A 21,907-nucleotide genomic window follows, 5' to 3' on the forward strand; every position below is an offset into this window, starting at 1 on the left:
AATCGGCCGCCTCACGATGCTGCTCCTCTAGCGAAAACCGTCTCCAGGTTGCGTCAATATCCTACACTTACATGCATACATACACGCACGTACACACACACACAAACACATACACACACATACATACACCTACACACATACACAAACACATACACACACTCAAACACATACACACACTCAAACACATACACACACTCAAACACATACACACACACGCATACATACAGACACCTACACATACGCACACACCTACACACAACTACCGATACACTCATGCCTGCACACAGATACAAACACATATGCCTACACACACATACACATCCCCCCCACACACACAAACACTCATACACACAACCCACACACTCATACCTGCACACAGACATAAAACACACATGCGTACACACACATACATATATCCCTACACACAAACACACATAAACACACACGCCTACAAACACACACGCACTCGTGACTGCGAAAAACATAATTTGAATTCAAGAGTTCAAAATTCAATTTTGTTTTTCTTTGAGCAATTATGAACTACATGAAATACACCGCCAGCTCAGTCATTCCAGCCGAGGACTGCAGTTTCGTGCTTATTAGCACTCATCAGCCCGGCATAGGAAAGTGACCGAGCTGGAGATGGAAAACCTCTTAAGGAAGCCAAGAATGCCAAACAAACTGGTAATATAGAATTAGCACTGACACTAGTTTCTGCCTTAGCCCCAGCTATAGGCGGTGACTGAAAATACCATGCCTTTCCTTTTTCAGTGTTAACTCTACATTAGCTACCAATTTGTTTGGCATTCTTGGCTTCCTTAAGAGGTTTTCCACCTCCAGCTCAGTCACTTCCTAAGCCGGGCTGATGACTGCTAATAAGCACGAAACTGCAGTTTGCATGGTGCTGCTACATAAATGCTTATTACCTGGAAAAAAGGAGGAAGGATACTAAGTGAAAGTGAATTAATGCTTACGTTCGATAAGCACGACCGGTAGGGACCGGTAGTTAATCAATTGACAGCTAATGATCACGTTCTCCAATTAACTAGAGTCTCTACCAACCAATCAACTGCTTAGAGTGGTAACCGGTGCGGTAGCTGGTTGCTCATAGAACGCTGCGTTTAGTAACCGGTTACTTACCGGTCGACCGTTGTGTTTCGTCGAACGTAAGGTATGAAATGACATTTCATTATCCCGAAAAAGGCAAACAGCACTAAGACAGTCACGCCGTTTTCTTATTTTTTTACTCTTTGACAAGCTTAACTGCAACTGTGACTTTGATCCTAAAAGTTGTTTAAAATGGCCTCCTCCGAAGGTGGAAGTTCTTACAAACGAATGAAAACATCTAATGCAGAAAGGGATCTAGATTGTTCTAATGCCTCCAGAGGTGTCTGGTTGGTTAAGGTAATGTTTTTAAATTTGTTTCTAAAGTGCTTTGGAGTTATGTCTTCTAATTTACAGCTATAAAAGGCATATTTCACGTTGTGTACGTGTGTTATTCGTAACTCCTGAGCTCGAATACGCTGCCTTGCGGTGATTAACAATACTAAAGAAAAAGGTAAAACATTCCATTCTACTTGTCATCTTTGGGGTAAATTACAGGCTTCAAACAGTTTGTGATGCAATGTAATTTCAGAAGAATAGAAAAAAAAAATCTTCCCACAAACACTATGAAAAATTACTGTCATTCACTAGGTGTCGAAGCAAGTTATAAGTTACAGCATTCGTTTGTTTTAACTTTTTCATCCCCCAATAGACAGTGGCTGCAGCGCCCCTTATAGTTTATTAAAGTTGTGAATAGTTTTACAATTTCGCAAAAATACCTTCAGTTTTTGCCTTATTTTTAACTCTTTTGTGTGTATCATCGATTTTATGCGGTTTTGTTTCTTTTAGTGAAAAATGAAAAGCTAAGAATTTTTTGACGTGCAGTGGCGGATGCTAACATCTTGGGAATAACTGATATGTCATGTTTCCTTTGGAATAACACCAAAATATTTCAGTCCCATTAAGTTAGAGCCAAATTTTTGTGAGATTCACTCTCAATCGTCAAAAGACCTCAAATTTTTCTTTGAAAATACTGAGTCGTATGAGATCATAATTTGTTTTTAGAATGAAGATAGCATGAACAAATGAGATGAAAATTGTACCTAATGCTTTTCATTTAGTGTTTCCACCAGGCCTTTTTAGGAAGGCACTGCAAAATGCCCTCTCTTTTGTGTTTCTGAATGCACTCTCTTTTCCCTTTCAAAGTTTTGACACATTTCATCTCAAAATCCAAGTTTTTTGGCCTTTCGCCTTGGCAATCATGTATAGATTTAAATTCTTATTTCTAACACCGTATAATTTAATAAAGTGGTGTGCTCATCATTTCTTTGACTATTTTGATGTTAATGAATCTCATACTTAATGAGAAGGATGAAACTGATTTATTTTACTTCAGGTTCCGAAATATATTTCATCACTTTGGGAAAAAGCTCCTCCTACCAGTGAAGCTGGACGATTAAAGATAACCAGGTAAGAAAAAGAGGAGCAGTTTGCTTTAACACATTAAGCTTTATGCTCAAGCTGTAGTAAGTTCTGCATTTTCCTCAAAATGTGGATGCTGATTGCAAAAGCCCCCACTTCCCCCCCCCCCTTTTTTTTGTTTCAATTGGTGAAAAATTTGTTAATTTTTTTTTAAGTATGAAATAGTTCTAATTGTGTTTTTGCATAAAACAGCCTTACAGCTTTCAAAGTAAAAAAAAAAAAAACTAGAGGTTAGAGTTGTGGAGTCTTACTGATTTAGGGGTTAAGGAGTTGGGAGTCGAAGGTTTAGAATTCCATACAGTGGCGTAGCTAGACCCGACTTTCGGGGGGGGGGGGGTTACTTCTTTTATATATATATATATATATATAATCGCTTGGAATTTCTTCCTTTTCTTCCTTTTTTTTTCTTTCTCTTCTCTCTTCTTTTTCTCTTTTTTTTTTGAGACTAACTTTTCGGGGGGGGGGGGGTTGTCCCCAAAACCCCCCCTTAGCTACGCCCCTGATTCCATATGTTTTAACTTGTCATTTTTCTTTAACATCCTCAACTTTGCCAGTACTTTTAGACTATGAAGTCGGACTGATTTTGAGACAAAAGGTTCAAAACTTCCTGGAGTCAGAGCCAGAATCTCATTTTCCCGATTCCGCAGCCCTGGAAAAAACTGATATGAGACTTGTCAGGGGTCTGGCCAGAGCAAATTTGGGTCCGTTAACGGACTCTTTACAAAAATCTGATCAACCAAAACGGACCTTTCACAAAATCCCTATCAACCAAAACGGACCCTTCACAAAATTCTGATAAACAAAAACGGATCTTTCACAAATTGTTTATTGAAAGAGCAAATCTCAAATTAAAATAATACAGCATATTTCCTGTATAAAAACGATAATGTTTGAAACCTTTTTAAAGTTAAATTAGAGGAATCAACTTGTACAAAATCAGCTAATTTTGCAAAAGAAAAAAAAATTGGCACTCTTTTGATGCTTCTGCAAGCCATAAATAATCACAACTGCCAATAAATATAATGCCTGTTGTTGGTTTCTTTGAATGAAATTAACAGCTGAAAGTCAGTTTGGTTTATAATTTTGCTTGTTTATTTTATGCAGCGATGTTGTTGTAAACTTCTTTGAAAAAGCATCAACCTTCTCTGAATAGTAAGCACTTTTCTCCCCACTCATGATTTAATCTTCAATAATGTACAGTGAAAGGAACTTAGAACTGAAAAGGATAGTAGGGGTGCTGAGGGGGGATGTGATCGCTTCAGATAGGGTTACAAAATTCAAACTTATCGCTACGCCACTTTGCGTCTGGTGGTGCAATGTCAAACTGTTATTTTGGGAGAAAGTTATATGGGTTTGGTTTTTCGATGCTAAAAAGCATAATTAACTTTAAATAAACTTTTATTTACCGTTTTTTTTTCTATAGATGGCTTTTTGAAAAACGCAATCTTTTTACATCCGATATGAGAATCATATTTTGTTCTTTTTTTTCAATCCAGTAACTTCGCTTTATTAGGATGCAAATAAATGAAAAATCTCTTTATTTTTGTAACAAAGCTTATTTCAAGTTTTTAAAGTGGAATTCTATTTTCTTTTATGAGTCAATAATTAAAATGTGGAATTGATGGTTTATTTTTTATTTTATTTATTTATTTATTTTTCCTTCAACTGTGTCCAGATGTTAATGATATGTTTATCATAGGACTCTAAAATGCAATTCAAAAATAATTTTATCAAAAAAATTTATTTTACAAGCCGTTTTTATACTTTTAATGCCTTCATTTTAAAGATTGCAATCTCTTTGCATTCGCTGTGGAAATCTGATTTTTCGAATTTTCGATGTTTAGTACGCTTAGTTAAGAGGTAAACAAATAAAATATTTTTTTATTTTTGTAAAAATCACAGAGTTTATAAGGTTTAAACGAAACTCTGCTCTTAAACAGTGTCTTGGGTTAAAAAGTTAAGTGCTGAACCCCTGCCTGATTTTTTTTTCTTACAGTTATTTTAAATACTATACAAATAACATTTCTAGTATAATTTAACATGATGTAGAATGGTAGATAAATATTGATACTTGAGGGGTGCCCATCTTCCAGGGAGTGATGCCTCCCCCCCCTCTCCCCAAATACTAGATAAACACTCAAGAATGATATTCTTAACAGAAAAGAGAGAAAACACTAGACTTAAAGTGTCAGTGATTCAGTTTCCACCATCTCAAAAGTCTAAACTTACGTTTTTACAAAAAAAAAAAAAAAATTTTGCAAAATTATTTGATTTTTCACAAAAGTAATTGATTTTTCACAAAATTACTTGATTTTTCACAAAAAACGGACTCTCTGAAAAATCCTGGACAGACCCCTGCTTGTATTTGTTTTTTTTTAAGCTAAAGGTTCAGATAGATGCCACAAGTGGGGCTTATAAATGCAGGAGCAAAAATTTTTTAGGAAGTTGAAGACTATTTTAGGCTATCTGAGTGAGTTTAAGGGGGGGGGGGGCTGCTTCTGATTTTCTCTCGCTTAAATGTTTTGGTATTGTAGTTTTGAAAACGCCATTTTAGTAGTGTTCTTCAAATGCTTAAGAAACTGAAAGGAATTTCCAGGGTTGTCCCCATAATGTTTTTTAAATAAAGTCCAATTACTACTAGTAATAATAAAATCGAAGAAGTTTGGACTGTCTTTGGGTAATGTAAGGACAAGGAACTCTTCCCAGAAAAAAAAATCTTAAAATGATGTGTTAAAGACGCAAATTAAAACCATATTTAGCAAACTTGGAGCAAGGTGTTTAGGGTTCGCTCCCAGAAATTTTGCAAAGATTAAAAGGTCTTTAAAATATTCTTTCAGACTTCTCTTTTACTGACTGAAGGAGGAACGAAAAAGTCCGGAGGTTCTCCTAGTTTTTTTTTTTTTTTTTTGAACGGATGAAATCATAAGAACTTGGTTTTGAACTTCCTTTGGGGTCTTCAGAAAAAGATCTCTGGATTTTTTTTTCTTTCTAAGTTGTAGTCTTAAAAACAGTTTTACGCTATCTAGGGGTATTGTTTTCCTGATTTTCTCCCCTCAAACTGGAGTCTTTATAACGCAAATTTAGGGCATCCTTGAATTTAAAGGAAGGAAGGAGTGCGCTCAGAGATTTTCACCCTGAAATTTTTCAAAATTGAAGCTTTAAAACTGAAATTTTAAACTATATTTGGTGACATTCAGGTAATCTCACCCAGAATGTCTTTAAATTAAAATCTTAACGTTGAGGCAATCGTTGATGATAAAAAAAAAAGTGCGGGGGCAGTCGCCCCCAACCCTCAATCGCCGCCACTGGGTTTAGACATTTTATAAATAAATTTCGAGTGAAAGATATTTGCAGCATTCTCTTTTATGTGAGATAATTTTTAGAATAACTTTGTTTTTAGTGTCGGGATTTGCTAAATTGCATTGCGTGTCGTAAAAAATGTTACTACTTTTACTGTCGTAAAAAATGTGGCTACTGTTCAATTAGCTAAATAAGCCTTTTTAAAAAGAAGAGACTGAGTCTTTCTGTTTAATTGAATCGTCATGGTATTTAAAAGGAATTTTTTTTTAATTACCAAAACAGATCAAAACCTCCCAATCTGAAGGAGAAATACGGTCTGAAATCAGAGTAGAAAACATAAAGATTGATTTAAAAATAATATAATTTGAATATAAATCTTTGTACTAAGCAGCAAGTTTCAATCATAATCAAGTTGAATGAAATTTGTAATATTGCTATTTACATTATTTTTATTTCAGATTTTTATTAGTTTATGTTCACCAAAATTAAAATATGCAACTACTTTTACTGCTCTAATTTTTATGTGTCTAATTCTGTCTCAATATAACTACCAAATAACTCTTAAAGTAGTCTGCTTAAATATAAAAACTTCCTTCATTTCATAAATCAAGGGAGGAGAAATTAATTCACAATAAATAAATATCAGAAGATTTTTTTCAAACATAAGATGCAGATTTAAGTATTAATGTTGTGATATTTTCCTGTTTCTCAAAGAGTTCTTAAATTTCATAATTTATTATGAATATTTGCCTATTTTTTCCCTTGTAGCTATACTTCAATTAATGTTATACAGATAATGATTTTTTTTTTGTTTCAGAAATGGTAACAATAAGACAGATATTAAGTTTTCTTTGTCGGACGGACTGTTAAAATCACCAGATGGTGTAGTGAAGACTGACATACCCAAAGAACATCGTTTTGTAATATCTAATATTGCTCATCAAACATTAGCAGTTTTTGGTAACTATGAATATTATAGTCTATTTTTAACTAGCATTGAAGTATTTTGTGTGGTATTTTATATAATGTCAATTCTCTAAATTTAATTTACTTGTATTTTCTCCATATGGTAATCTAAAGTTACGACACCGATTGTAGAGATTTGAATCAAAAACATTTACGAAGACTGAGAACATTCTCTTGAATTTGAAATTTGGAGAAGAACCAAAAGCGGTCTTTTTTTTTTTTTTTCAAAAAATGAATAAATTAAAAAGAATATTAATAATAAACATCATTAATTTTATGAAATATTATTCAGTTATCATTATCAGAGCATGAAAATATAAAAAAATGTTTTGATTTCAAGATAAAAACATGTTTTGATTTCAAGATAAAAACATGTTTTGATTTTCCGACCCTTTAATTCTGACTTCAAATAGGAGAATTTTCTCTGAACTTTAAAAGATTTTTGTCAATACTGAATGCTTTTCAATAAAAGTATAGTTTTAAAAAAAATCTTTAAAAAAACTTGAAGCAAGAAAGATGAGCAAAAATGACTTTTTGTTTTGAATCTTGTTAAATACAGTTAATTTTTGATAACTTGAAGTTCTAATAACAATTTGATTTATAGAAACGTTCTCCTGCCTTCTCAAAAGTTTGGCACTTAATGGAAACTTCAAGATAAAGTAATATTTGAGTTATCAGAGCGTTGAATGAAAAAAGAAAGCAGAAAACTGTTCATAAATGCTTAAATACTAAAGGAAAGAATCGTTCGACACTCTAAAAATTCAAAACTTTCACGAGATCCCTCCAAAATTAATTACCAATAAAAAAAAAAGTTTTTATCAGAGTTTTTGATAGTGAATGTTTTAAAAAGAAAGCAAATTAAATGTAAGAAATATGTTTTTGAGGTCAATATGTGGTTTTAATACTAGTGCATGAAAAGGGTTAGTTTATTTTTGTAAAGGTTTCATTTTTGCAATTACAATATTTGTTAATGGTTGCTTCTGCATTGTAATAGTATCAATAAGACTTTGTTTTTTAAGTTCTTGCAGCTTTATTGCAGTCTTTTTTTTTCTCTTTAGTAACAATCTTTGGATTGTTCTTGACGCTATCAACTATACCGAAAATATACTAATCTGGTATTCACAGTTTCCGCATGTTTTGCAACTCTCTTATGCTCTAGCAGGCTTTAACTGCCACACAATAAAAAATTGTACCAAAATGCATCAGTATTCATTTCTTAAGCATTTAGATGAAACAAATTACGGAAAACATGCAAATTTTGTTCTGGAAAAGTTTTTGAAAGTTTTTCTCCCTATGTGTAAAGTGACCCTCCAAATTTGAACTTCGTTTTAAAACTAAATTTCTTGAATTGTACGCAATTGCATACAATATTTATGAAGAAAAAGTACATATATTTTAAGGTGTTTTGTAAAAGGCCTGGCTTTTCAAAAATTGTTAAAACTGCATTTTTTTTTTTTTTTTTTTTGCAACAGCAGAAGACAAGCAAAATTTTCTTGGTTTCCAATGTTCTGGATTCCAAATAAAACGTTCTGTAGTACATGTAAAGACTCTAATTCCAGGAGAAAGTTCTGGGCTTTTAAGACCAATGCACATGGAATGATTTTAGTTCTATGAACTAACGTGCTGTTTTCTTTTACCTAAAAAACTGCATATATAGGAAGTTTTGAAACCGGTAGTGGACATTAATAATAGCTTTCAAAAATTATGCTAAAATATTTTGTAAAATGATTTTTTTTTGTCATTTACTTTCATTTTACTGTGTTAGTGTATTCAATACTACTGTGTGTAAATACATTAATTTCAAATTAAGCATAACTGTTTTATTTTGTTTTTAAGGAAAAATAGTTAACTCTTTTTTTTTTTTTTACAATTTATTTTATTCTAGGACTTTGAAAGTTATTTTTGATAACAGAAATTAAAAATAAACTACTAATTTTTAGCAATCATTTTAACAGTATTTTGAGCAGAATGAACAAAATAGTAAACCCTGGCGACTTTGATATATGTGGTGAATTTAATCCCTTTTCAATACACTAGGAGGTTGAATATAGGTACATAAAAATAAAACTAACTTGATAATAAACGAAAGGGGTAAACTGCTCAATTAGTACATCTCTCAATATTTTGCCATGAAGCTGTCAATCTTCAGAAATTACCCATGCTATGATTTAAAAAGTGGCCAAATTCACTTCAGATGGCCAGTTGATAAAAATACCCTAAAGAAATATATTGTTGTATCAGCTGTATTATTCAATTTTTATAGTAATATCAAAATTCATTTTCATAGTAATATCAAAATTCATTTTCCAGGTCCTGAAAATGGAGATTCTGGTGGATCAAATGATACTTCAGGTATTGTTCTATAAGGTTGCTAACAATGATCTTGCTTGTAATGGAAATGTATAAATCATAAAGATACCAATTCATATTTTACTGCTTCAGATAACATTTGAAGCTAGTTGAAGATATATAGAAGAAGGAGGGGGAAAAAAGTAACTCCATTAACAATGTATTAAGTAGAGCAATTGCTTTGTTTTACATAACATTATTACACATAATCAAAATTTATCTTGACTAATTCTTTTAAAATGCAATGATGCAAATTTAAGATTTTTTTGAATGCAGTTAAGTCCCGATCATCGGCAGGCAGCTTATCCATGGCCTTTCACACTTTCAAAAAAAAAGATAAATATAAAAGTACTGAATAATCTGTAACGATACTCAATGTTAGTAAATGCACACATTTTAACTTAATGAGTGTGAAATCTGACATTCCTATTTATTTCTTCCTCTGCCTTCCAACAATATCAAACCTTCCAAGATCACCACAATGTGACTAGTTTAAACCTGACTTTTAGAGCTATGCCGTATATACTGAGTTTTAGATCTCCTCTACTTACTGAATTTTAGATCTAGTTAAATCAGGGTTCGTACTTCCTTAAGAAACTCTTAATTTCATCAAGCAAAATTAAGGTCCCCTAAAACACTCTTAAAAAGTCCGTAATTTTCTGAAAATTTCCTTAATTTTTTTAAATTATATTTAATTTGGTCCCTGTTTTCTTATTTTTTCTATGTTTTTACCCCTCAAATCTTTATCCTTGGTGATATCTGCCAAAATGTATGTTTGGGAGGCATGCCAACGACGTCAGGCACGTATTTCGCCGAAAATTGATTTGTTTGAAATTTTTGAATGTTTTTGCCTCCTGGAAATATTTTAATCCTTTTAAATGTTGGAAGGTTTTTTTTTTGCCATATATCTACTTTATATCTGCTTATTTAATTCATTATTTCAATCATATTTTTATTTCTTAAAATTTATTTTAGAACAAATGCAAAAGACAATTTAAAAAAAACATGTAGTCCAATTCCCAGTCTCGGATTGTATTGAAGCTTGGCATGGTTACTTTTTTTATGTATTTAAGAAACCATTTCAAATATTTATGGTGAATCTCTAATAGTTTAGGTTAAGCTTTACAGCCTGTAAATTTTTTTGGAACTTCATGATTAAATGAAGCAACTTCAAGTTTTTTATTATTTTATTTTTTAATCCTGAAATAGTATTATGAAGTTTTTAAAACCAAATTATGAGTTCTAGTGCAAGGAAAATGGATAATCAATTATATATTTATTTATTTTCAATTCTTGCTGTGAAAAGTATGTTCTACTATATAAGGAAAATGGGTTTTTTTATTCTGCTGTAAATTTTTACTTTGCAATCATACCTAATTTTAAAATTTACGTTCTCATTTTCAATTCCTTAAATTCAAAGATTTTTGTTAAAAGATATTTTTCACTAAAAAAAATTATATTGTTGAGTGATGCAGCCAAGATTGAATGCTGGCTCCATCAACCCCTTAATTTGACAACTCAAGAGTTAATAAAATGCTGCCTCTCTTTCAAAGTTTAAATTTATATTGAAATAACAAGCTTAGAGAAACTACGCAATATAGCAAATTTATACAAAATGGGATTTTAGTAACAGCAACAAGTGAAAAGCAATAATAACAAAACCATAGTTTAAATATCTCGAAGAAAAAAAGATTTTAGTTCTTTTCTTTCAATTTGCCTCTCATTCCAATAATGTATGCTAATAAAATAATGCTTTAATATACAACTAATTTTCTACAGCTGTCCCCATTTCCTGATCTTTTTTTTTATAACTGAAATCAGAGAAATAAATACAATGCTTTAAGAACTCTGTGCCATGTATTGTATTAAATACTATCCAATCATTTCAAGCATAATTAATAAGAAAAAAATTCGTAACTTTGAAACTGCTTAATTAGCCTTTTTTGTTGAATTTTTTGTCTTGTACTCAAGGGGCTATTTTGATCTCTTCCTTTTTCTGCTTGATTTTAAGAATCCTTTTTTTTCAGGAGGGGGGGGGGAGATTTTTTCCTTTTTGCTTTCTGACCACTCTCATCCTTGTGATGTATGAAATTCTAAAATTTTATTCACTGATAATGGGGCATCCCAGTTGATAGTGCCTCTTCCTGCTTTTTTGAAACAGTGTTATGCAGTTGTGTATGTGTCCATGTAATATGTATCAAGTACTTTGCCCCAGAAAGCTTTGAAATTGTGTACCTAAACTTATCTAATCATTTCCGTTGAGTCCTTAAAATTTTTTGTGAGTCCTTAAAAAGTCCCTAATATTCCCTTTTAAAATTGAGTATGACCCCTTACATACGCCCATAAATGAGTGACTGGACCAGTCTTTAAAAAATTCTCCACCTCTCCGATGTGCGTTTTTGATGCGAACTAGTTCCATCTGTTGCAGGTAATCCATTTACAACAATGAGAGGTCCTTTTTTTTTCTTTTACATGCTTTTTATACATGCACTGTTATTATTTTAGATATAAATGAAATGTATGTGTATGTTTTTAAGCTAGCATCGGTGAATTTGCTTATCTGCAGTTATTGTACCACACTGTTCCACGGATTATTGGTAATTTACTACATATATAATTTGTATCTTTTTTTTGGAAAATAGCCAGAAAGTTTTTAAAACATGAATTTTAAGTGTACAACTTTCTATCATTTTCAACACTGCTTTATATTTCAATAAGTTTTAAACTGTCAAGCGCAAAGCATTAAGCATATGATATAAAACATAAGTTTGCTATTCATTATTGTTGAAAACAAGTTAAAGAAAAAAATGACAAATACCCTACAAAAAATTAACCTTAAGTAATATTTACTTTGCAGCCGATTCTTTTGTTGGAATCATCTGTGCCTGCAATTACAAAAGTTTGTGTTAAGTCTTTGATTTGTCAGGAAGTGCTGAAACATATCATTAAGCATTTTCAAATTGGAAGTTTTAGAAATATGTGTGCATTATTACGCTCATTAAAAAAAATGTGAGTAATTTTTGCATAATGTTTAAATAAAAAAAAAAGCTTTTTTCTTAATATCTTTGGAAATTAGTACTTTTCCCGATTTGAGATGAAAATAAAACTTATACAGATGGTTGTCAAATCAACTTATGCTGCTAATTATGTTTAAGAAATGAAATTATTGCAGGGGTTTGAAAATCAGTGCGAAACTGCGCCAGTTTTCAATTTCTGATACAACCTGACGCAAAACTGCCAAACTCGCAATTTTTGCTCCAAAAATACGATTTTATTTCCGAAAAATTTTCACAACAACAAAACAAATAGTTGCATTCATTTTTCTTAGAAAGCTAATAAAAAGGAAATAAGTAAAAGATGAGGTAAAGAATTCTTAACATTCGCCGAAAATTGCGTGCTGTGCTTTAAGTTTAAATCCTTTTGCATCCTGTAAATTTTTCATTCATTTTGAAAAATGGAAGTTATTTTGACATATGTAACTTTAAATTGGCCTATTTTATTTTGTATATTAATAATAATTTCATGTTTTGAATAAAATTAAGATGCACTTGTAATTTAATAGTATAGGTGCAGAAAAAGTGTCTTTAAGATTCATAAAAATCTTAAAATTTGTTTTCAAAAAACTGAATTTAAGTAGTTTAATCTCTATTACACATACATGCATCCATTTCTTTAAAACATTTTTTAAGAAAATAGTTTTTTATTCTACTCTTATACACACATTATTTACTTGCCGCCATGCATACCTGCATCTATTTCATGTAAATTATAAAACAAAATGTAGCTCATTTAACATATTATCCACCAGTTACTACTGATGTTTAGTTAGAAAAGTTCTTCTGGTACCGGGTGTTCAAACTAATCAAAAGTAACGCATCAACATTGAGTGAAGTTAAATAAAAAGCAAATATGTGATAACGGCAGGTAATGTGTAAATCAACATATAAAACAGCAATATGGGGGCCATCCTTTTTTTTTCTTCAGCCAATGAAATGCTACTCCTGAAAATGAACTGATTTATAAAGTTAAAAGTAATCTTAAATTATTGCCTAAAAGAATCAGTGAGCCCCCCTTTTGTATAAATATTTTTTCTTTAAGTCTTTAAAGTTTGAAGAATTTTTTTTTTGTTTGTTCTCTCCCCCCCCCCCCACCCAACATTTTACTTGTCAGTGCAAGGGGGACCTATTCATTAAGTATTAAAAGCAATTTTTTTTTTTTTAGTAAATAACTTATCAATGTAATGGTTCCTAAATTGTATTCATGAAGTGTCAAGGTATAAAAACTTTTATTTCTTATCCCATTCCCAAAAAGTTATTTTTTCATAACCAAAGTAAAAGAGAATCTCACATCTTTATATTAGCATCTCCCCCCTCCCCCCTGTTTTTTTTGTTTTTTTTTTCTGAAAAAATTATAAATATTTTTAAAGGGCTTTTTTTTCTACCTTTGAATGTAATGAACATACGAAATGCATTTTTTAAATTTAAGTGCTATAGTTGTCTATATAATGTAATGCTATAAATAGAAACGTAATGAATGTTTGCAACAAATGTAATGAAACAACTAAATTAAGATTCTCGTTAGGTATTACTATAATAAGTAATAAATTTACCAAAATTAATTTTTGCATAATTTTTTTTGAATGACAATATTGCTACCAAATTGAGTTTTAAAATTTTTTATGTGTTTTTTTTTTCTACGAATGTTTTGTATTAGCTTCAAACTGTTTAGTGATCTTGTACAAAATTAAATACTCTGTTACAAAATCACGACTTCACCTGATACAAAACTGATCATTCTGATACAAAGCGGCGTTTTACTGATACGAAACTGTTCGTTCTGATACAAAATTGGCATTTTTGCTCGAACAAAGCTGATACAGAAACAAATACTTTGATTTTCCACCCCTGTTATTAACTACAGAAAGCTTAACAGTTGTTAATCAACTCTTTTTTTTTTCTCATTGTAAATGAAGTAGTGAATAGTTTTCTCTACCTGAGAAAATAGTGGAATTTGCTCATGAGTTCTAATATTTTTTCTAGTTCATTTGTACAAAACAGAAAAGCAGAATATATATTCAATTTGTGCTAGTGAGTCTTTGGTTGATTTAATTTTTGGTAACCGCACAAACCTTTTTAAATTAATGTTGATTGAAGCACTCGTTCTTTGATATTTGTCTTAAAATGAAAAAAGATTTGTATTTGTTTCATAAAACTTTGAATGCTTTGTATTTTTTTTTTTTTTTTGTATGATTTTCTTGTGTTATATTTATTTCCTAATTATTTCGTTTAGGTAAGCTCGTACTTGGTGGCCATGTGCTACAAAAAGGGGAATGCCGACCATTGGCAGATCAGCGCTATATGAACTTAAAAAGGTATTTTTTTTTAAAAAATGGATAAAATGTTTGTGTAAGAATTCTCATGATATTTATTTGTTTATTTAATTGGCATATTATTTTGGTCCAGTTAAAGTAAACTCTAAAATACAATCTCCAATACATATAGAAATAATAATTTCATTTCTGTATAACTTATATATAAGTGGACCCATCTATCTGACAAAGATAATATCCATGTGTATGTCAGCCCCTAATATTCAGACAGAAATCTGGTATGCTTTGCAACAATTTGTGGAAGCAAACATTTTAAACAGAAAAAAATAATAATGTACTAAGCATCTTTAAATATAAATATGCAATTTTCATACATAGGTGTTAAAAGGTATCAATTTTTGTAATCGCAGTTTTTGTAAAAAAAAACGGTTTGTTTTCGCATGTAGGATTTTTAAGGAACTGGTGCCTTTATTCTAGATTGAATGTCAATAAAACTTTGCTGTTTGTAGCCGTGCAATGTTTTTAGCTGTTTATTTATTTATTTATTTATTTATTTTTTTTTTTTTTTTTTGTAAACCTAGCTCTAATTTTCAACGGTGCTTCAGATGGCCAGCCTCTTTCACTAAAATTGATTTTACATGTTGACAAATGAGCTGCAATTTATTTCTAAAAATTTTCATTTGTTCTCAAAGAAGAGAAATAACGACAAAATGTTTAAAGGCTGCTGTTGAATACTTTATAAAATAACACATTAAAGAACAAACAGGAAAACAAAAAGTTTGACTGTATTTAATGCTCGAGCCAGCATTTATTTATTTATTTTTTTGTATCTTGTTATTTGCAAGGGCATATTCAACTCATGGGCTGGGGGAGGGGGGTAGCATCATTTGTATAACTGTAGACTCAATTTTCCTCCCCCAAATTTTGGAAACAATTATGCTTTTGTTGTATGTACTTCGTTGTTTTCCCCCAAAAGATGCATTGAGCGTGTACATTTTCCTCTTCCCCTCAGTCGCCCACCAAGGAAAATTTGGAAAGCCTGGGGGGAGACACTTTCCTAAATTTTGACCTTTTCCTGGTGTTTTGGGAGAAGTTGCGTGCAGTAACACTTTTGAAAAGGAAAGAATACTTCTTAGTGGGGATTTTAGAAAAGGGAAGTGTTTTTGGAGCTCCATTTACCTTCTTAGTTTACATTCGACGATCTCGACCGGTAGCTGCCGGTTGGTTGATCACGTGACAGCTAATGATCACATGCTTCAATCAACCAATCAACAGCTTAGAACGGTAACTGGTGCATTGACCGGTAGATCACAGAACGCATGCGGTTAGTAACCAGAGAGTCGCCAGTCGACCAGTTGAGTTCGTTGAATGCAACCATAGAAGTATTGCTTCTCCCCCTGAGCTTTCAAAGAAGAAATGTACACTATCAAAATCAGAACTCATCTCTAAATTTAGAAATTGAAACAGCGGTCAATGAATCAAGTTTTTGAAAGGTTTCATTTTTTTAAAAAATTTCATTTTGGAAGAGTGGCAGCTGCCCTCTTCTGGATGCACCCACTGTAGATTAAAACATCCTGTTGCCTTTTTAGTGCAATTTGTTGCTCTGTTTGTGTGATTTTTCTCAAAGCAAACCACACAATTTCTAATACACTTGCTTTTGAAGAGCAATTTTTTGCCCTTTGATAAAACTTATTTTAGTAAAGTACCTTCAAATAGTTTCCCCTTCAGTGCATGATTTTTAGATACACAAAAATAATTCCTATCAACATAACCCCAAATACAGCTACTAAAATAACTATTCAGCACGGCAATTTTTCTTTCGTTTCCTATCAGTTTTACTGCAAGATTACCCACTTTAAATAGTGGGGTTATGATGCAAGTCTTTACAAGGCAATGCATGGAAACATGAGGTTAAGTTTCAGAATGCAATGAATAATTGAGATTTTGAGTAAAAGAAAACTATGAACCCAATTGGAGGATTCCTCAAACAGTTTACCTTCCAATTTAACTATTAGCCTAAAAATAAAGGGTTAAACTTGTGCTCCTTAAAATGATTAAGTTATCTTTATTCCTTTACTGCTCTGCTCAAAAGTCAGTCTTGATATGATAAGCGATTGTGTTACTTTTAAGCTGTCCCTTTATATTTTGCATTTATTACATTTTTTTATAAGTTCTTTTAGATAGCATATCAATTTATTGTGTTTATGATTAGAACCTCGTGTTCTGTTCCAAAGAAAAAAATTTGAATCTTATTTAAGCAAGTTATATATACAAGAGTCTAGGCCTCCTGTAACTGTTATAGTGAGCTTTACACAATTTATATCTGTGTACTTACAATATACTCACCTATAAATTAGAGTAGAAGGTTTGATTCGACAGAAAGGCAAACTCCCCCAAATTTAAGTTAAGGAAAATCAAGTTTCTTTCTCTCTTCTCACAAAAAGAAAAATTGTTTGGTTATTTTTCTCTGTATTCAATTTGAGTCCGTATCCCCATTTGAGTCGTGGTATGCCATTTTGTGGACATAATGTTTGCAATGACGACTGATAAGATTTAAGGTTTGTGTTACCTGAAAAAGAACCAATCTACTAATTTTTTTAATTTTCCATTTCAAAATGCGACTTGGTGCCTAAGAGACCCTTACACATTTTGTTTTAATTAATTTATTGGGTTTAAATGTCATGTAAGCCATGGCATGTGAATCATTGAAACCTTCAACATTTCGTCATAGTGTTGAACGGGAGAGAGAGTCTGCAGTATCCTGCACCCAAGGTAACTTCTAACGACCGAACTTAGGACTTTCAAACCACGGATTCTACAAGCATGTACTTCGAATGTTCTTGGTGGGTGTTTGACACCGTTGAGCACAATGTCTTTTAGCCATCTGTTAAAGATGTGTTTGAGATTTATTGTGAAAAACCCTGTAATGACCTATCACACTGTTTTAAAACTTTCAAATGTAAATATATTACTGATTAAATAATAAGGAAGTTGCAACTTATTGAATGTTCATATTTTGACTGTTGGATATTGTTAATTAACCCTCAAAAATAAAAAATTCACCATTGCCAAATTTTAAAACACCATGATTGATTTTGAATGAATTTTTAAAAATCCACGCGCAAAAGTGCTCTTTTCTGAAACGTCACGAGCTTACGTCACAGGGCACTAATGGGCAGCCTTCCACCGAAGATCCCTTGTTTTTGCTACGGACATTTTGAGCGCGCTGATATTTTTATTTTTTAGAAATTCAATAATCCTTTTGAACACACTATGGGGGTCGGATTCGTTAAAGCACAATCTAATAATCTTCCTCAAGTAACATCAATGATGGTATTCGAATATTTCCGAGAGGATGAGAGGTTTAATGTTCCCGAAATGCGAGGAGTTAAATGCAAGGAGGTAAGCTTCGCGTTTTGTCTCTGAAGTCAACTGTACGTCCTTCAGCTTCTCTCACGGCGGAAGAGCACATGACGTCACTTCCTGTGCCATTTGACGTCACAATCGCTTGAACTTTAAAAATTAATTTTAAAAAAACTACTTATCGTATCGCAAAAATTTTTTCACCTATGATGTTCATACATGTTACTCTATCATATAAAAATCAAATTGAAAAATCGAAAACTTCCCTATTGTAGAACTATACTTAGGTGAGGGGTCAATGGGAAAAAAAAAAGTTTGGGAACCTCTGGTTTACACCAATGATAAACTCATAACCAGTAATGTTCCCATCAATTTTTCTATACTCCCAGTAATCCATTACGCACAATTTTTGTATGTGATCATATACATAGTATGTCAAAATATGAAAATTTATGAAGCTTGAGGATATGCGCTATATGTCTAAAAAAATGTTTGAGAGTATACGTCGTATATGGAGTATGGGAACATCATTGCTTATAACTAGCAAACATTAAATTCTATATACACTCCACTCAAAGTTTTAAAACAACAGCAAAAACTACACAAGGAATGGAGAGGGGTACTTTGTTTACATTAATTTTTTATTGTTGACTAAAGCAAAATCTATATGAATTATGAAAAATAGTTTGAATCGAAATCTTGAAAAAGATCATTGTTCACTTTGGTTATTATGAGTGAAAGAAAAATTAAGTTTGGCAGTTGGATTTAGTAATTTTATTTTAAAAACCTTCATTGTGTTAATTGGGGTATAAATGAGATATTATCAATATTATTCTCCTTGTACTTGAATGAAATTATAATTTTTTTCTTCTTTTCAGGGAATCCATTCTAAAGGCCAGTCAGCCTGAAAGACAAGTTAAACAATTGGCAAAAGCTGTTCAAAGTTTCAAACCAATATCTGATCACAAACACAATGTAAGTTAATTTGGAGTGTACACTTTCCATTACACAAAGTGCATCCTTTGTTTTCAACAATTTATAGTATTTTATGTATTATTTATGACCATTTCCAGCTTAGGGTGTGTAACAATCTTTTCCATTCCAGTGCTTTTCTTTTTTGAGGGGAAAAATTACTAATATTTTTTGAAAGCTTACCCTAAAAAGTTTGTAAAGATTTACATTTATATTGATTTATGAAGTATAAGTTATTCTTTGCGAGTCTGTTAAAGTTCTTATGAAATAGAAGAGTGTGGGGCAAAGTGAAATGGTAAAATATTTTCAGTTTGCAGTGTTATCTATTTAGCAATATTTTATGTTCTGAAACATGAGTGTGATTCCAGTTAAAAAATGAATAGCTCTAAAGATCAAGGAAAAAATAATGCAGGTCATTTTCAAAATTTGAAACAGATATTGTGAAGTTTTGTGGTTTATCAAAAATATTTTTTGTTTTAACGAACTGATGTCCAGTGCAGTATTTATTTAGTTAATATTAGGCATGTTTTGATTTTTAAATATTTAATTCCATTTGTCAGGTACAAACGAGGCAAAGTAAAATAATTCATTTCATTCTTTTGTTCCTTTATTTATTAATTCACTTATTCATTTGTTCAGTAACTTATTATATTTATTTCATCATTTGTTTGCTCATTTATTTTTTCTTATATGTTATTCAATTTAGTTATTTATTGTTTCTTTATTTAATGATTTATTCATTCTTTTATTTACACACTAGCTGCATTGCCCAGCTTTGCATGATGTACCTTGAAAGTAAAAGTTATGTAAAATGACTCATCTTCAACAAGCAGGCTTCAATTAGATTTTAAAAAAAATTCAAATTTTCCGTCAAAATAGTCATTCTCAAAGAAAGAACTGCAAATCAAAAATTCTCAAATAAATTAAACACAACCCTCCTTAAATACAACTAAAATCCTAAAAAAAAAAGATAAATCGCCAAGTAATAATCAAAAGGAGAAATTTTTACCTCAAAACAAAAACAAAATTTTATTTAGTCACAGCCGAGAAAAAAATCTGGCAACCTTCTAAAATTTAATTTAAAATGAGATCACACAAACGATAGTTTTTCGATATGAAAATAGAGTTCCATTAGGCTTAAAAGTGCTTTTTAATTTTTCTACCCAGTGATTTTACAACCTTTTTTTTTGGAATTCGTAGAAACTGAGTAAACTCTATGGGTATTTTTTGTGGATTTTTTAATGGGACCTGAATCAAAGAAATCGGATAATTTTTTCTAGTAAAAAGAGCCATTTAATGCCATTTTTGGCCTTTAAAATTAAAATTCGAATGTTTCAGTTCTTTTTTGGCATTCAAAAACCCCTTACGTTTCTTCTCAGGGCCCCAGTACCTCCCTGCCAAATTCGGTCCAGATCAGATGTAAACTGTAGATTTGTATAGGGAACATATATACATATATATACACAAACATTTATATCTATTCTTTGTTTTATTTAGAAAGATTCATTTGCTCAAAAATATTTATAATAATCAAAAGAAAAATATTTTATTTTTCACTAAGCCTCTTAAAAAATGAAAATTTTCTTTTTCTAAATTTTCTTTTGCAGTCATTCTAAATCATGTTAGCTATTTCTTAATTTTCTATAAATTTTTTTCATTGACTGACAGGTATTCATGATGGTTCAGTAGTTCATCACAATCGCTTAATAGTAATAGATTAAAATGTGAAAAATTCTGCATGTTTAATTTCATTTCTTTATTTTAGATTGAATATGAGCAAAAGAAGAAAGCTGAAGGCAGGAAAGCACGTGATGACAAAGATAAAGTTATGGAGATGCTGTTTGCTGCATTTGAGAAACATCAGTATTATAACATTAAAGATTTAGAAAAGATTACCAAGCAGCCCGTTGTAAGAAATTTTAATGTTGTATTTTAGTGTGGAAAGTTTTAAATTTTTGTTTTTAGCTCCAAATGAAAATGCTGTTAAAGTACTTTATTGTGAACTGTTTACCTTGAACCTTTTTGTGTGTTTGTGTGCATCTATGCTTTTAATTTTTGACAGGGAGATAAACTTTGAAATTCATTTGCTTATTTATTCTTTTATGTGTTTGTATGGGGGAGGAGGGATCCAATCTGAAGTTACAGTTTTCATTTGAGTAAAATTTAAGGTTTTTTTTTAATTGTCTATTTCAAAACCCTTTATAGAAAAGAAAGTGAAATCTTTTGAAAGAATTCAGTCACTAATTACTTGAGTTAGCATGTAAGGATCCAAGATAAGAAATAATTAATATTTAAGAAATTAAAGCAAACTACAGTAGAACCTCGATTAACCGAGGTTTCTGTTAACCGAGCCGATAGTGAAGCCTACTTTTTGTAGATAGGTAAGCCCTAAGAAGGATAAGACGTTTCATTTCTCTGTTGTTCAGGTTTTTTATGCCTTTTTTTATAAACAAGAATGAATGTACATTTAATAAAATGATGAATTTTTAATTAGAAAATAAAAATAGTTTTCGGAAATTTCTGTTTTTTTCTGTATCAAACTTGATATTGTAAAAATATTTAATTAAAATTTTTAAAACTCGCTACAAGTTATTTCCACTTTTAGTTTTTTAACTGTAAAACATTCCATTTTATAAGTTCATTTTCATCTTTTAAGAATATTCTATTGTGTTTTTTATTGATACTTTTTGAAATTTGCTATCCTGACAAGTGTTTGTACCAAGTTTCTATTAACTGAGATTTCCGACAACCGAGGCACTAGCGATCCCAATTAGCTCGGATAATCGAGGTCCTACTGTATTACGTTTTGTGTTTATTGTTAAAATTGAAGCAACCTTTAAAGTTAATTCTTTTTGTAACAAAAGTATTTTTTGTTGTAATTTTTTTTCTAATGAATAAGTTGGTACTTTATATTAATCTTTTACTCTTTCAGCCCTACTTAAAAGAAATACTGAAAGAAATTTGCAACTACAATGCAAAGAATCCTCACAAGAGTACATGGGAGTTGAAACCTGAGTATAGGCATTATAAAGGTGATAATGCTGAATGAATGTATATAAAACCTGTTTTGTATATATATAGTTATTTTTAAATAAATGAAGT

General features: G+C 31.1%; 1 protein-coding gene across 1 annotated transcript; it reads left to right on the plus strand.

Moving 5' to 3' along the window:
* Nucleotides 1-1,298: 1,298 nt before the first annotated feature.
* On the plus strand, nucleotides 1,299-21,907 carry LOC129221095 (general transcription factor IIF subunit 2-like). The gene is made up of 8 exons (XM_054855540.1): nucleotides 1,299-1,404; nucleotides 2,441-2,514; nucleotides 6,644-6,786; nucleotides 9,103-9,144; nucleotides 14,431-14,512; nucleotides 18,712-18,808; nucleotides 20,571-20,714; nucleotides 21,738-21,907. Exons 1-8 carry the CDS (start codon nucleotides 1,300-1,302, stop codon nucleotides 21,852-21,854), a joined length of 804 nt encoding a protein of 267 aa, XP_054711515.1. The 5' UTR covers nucleotide 1,299; the 3' UTR covers nucleotides 21,855-21,907.

Source organism: Uloborus diversus, chromosome 4, assembly GCF_026930045.1.
Source record: "Uloborus diversus isolate 005 chromosome 4, Udiv.v.3.1, whole genome shotgun sequence".
NCBI lineage: Eukaryota > Metazoa > Arthropoda > Arachnida > Araneae > Uloboridae > Uloborus > Uloborus diversus.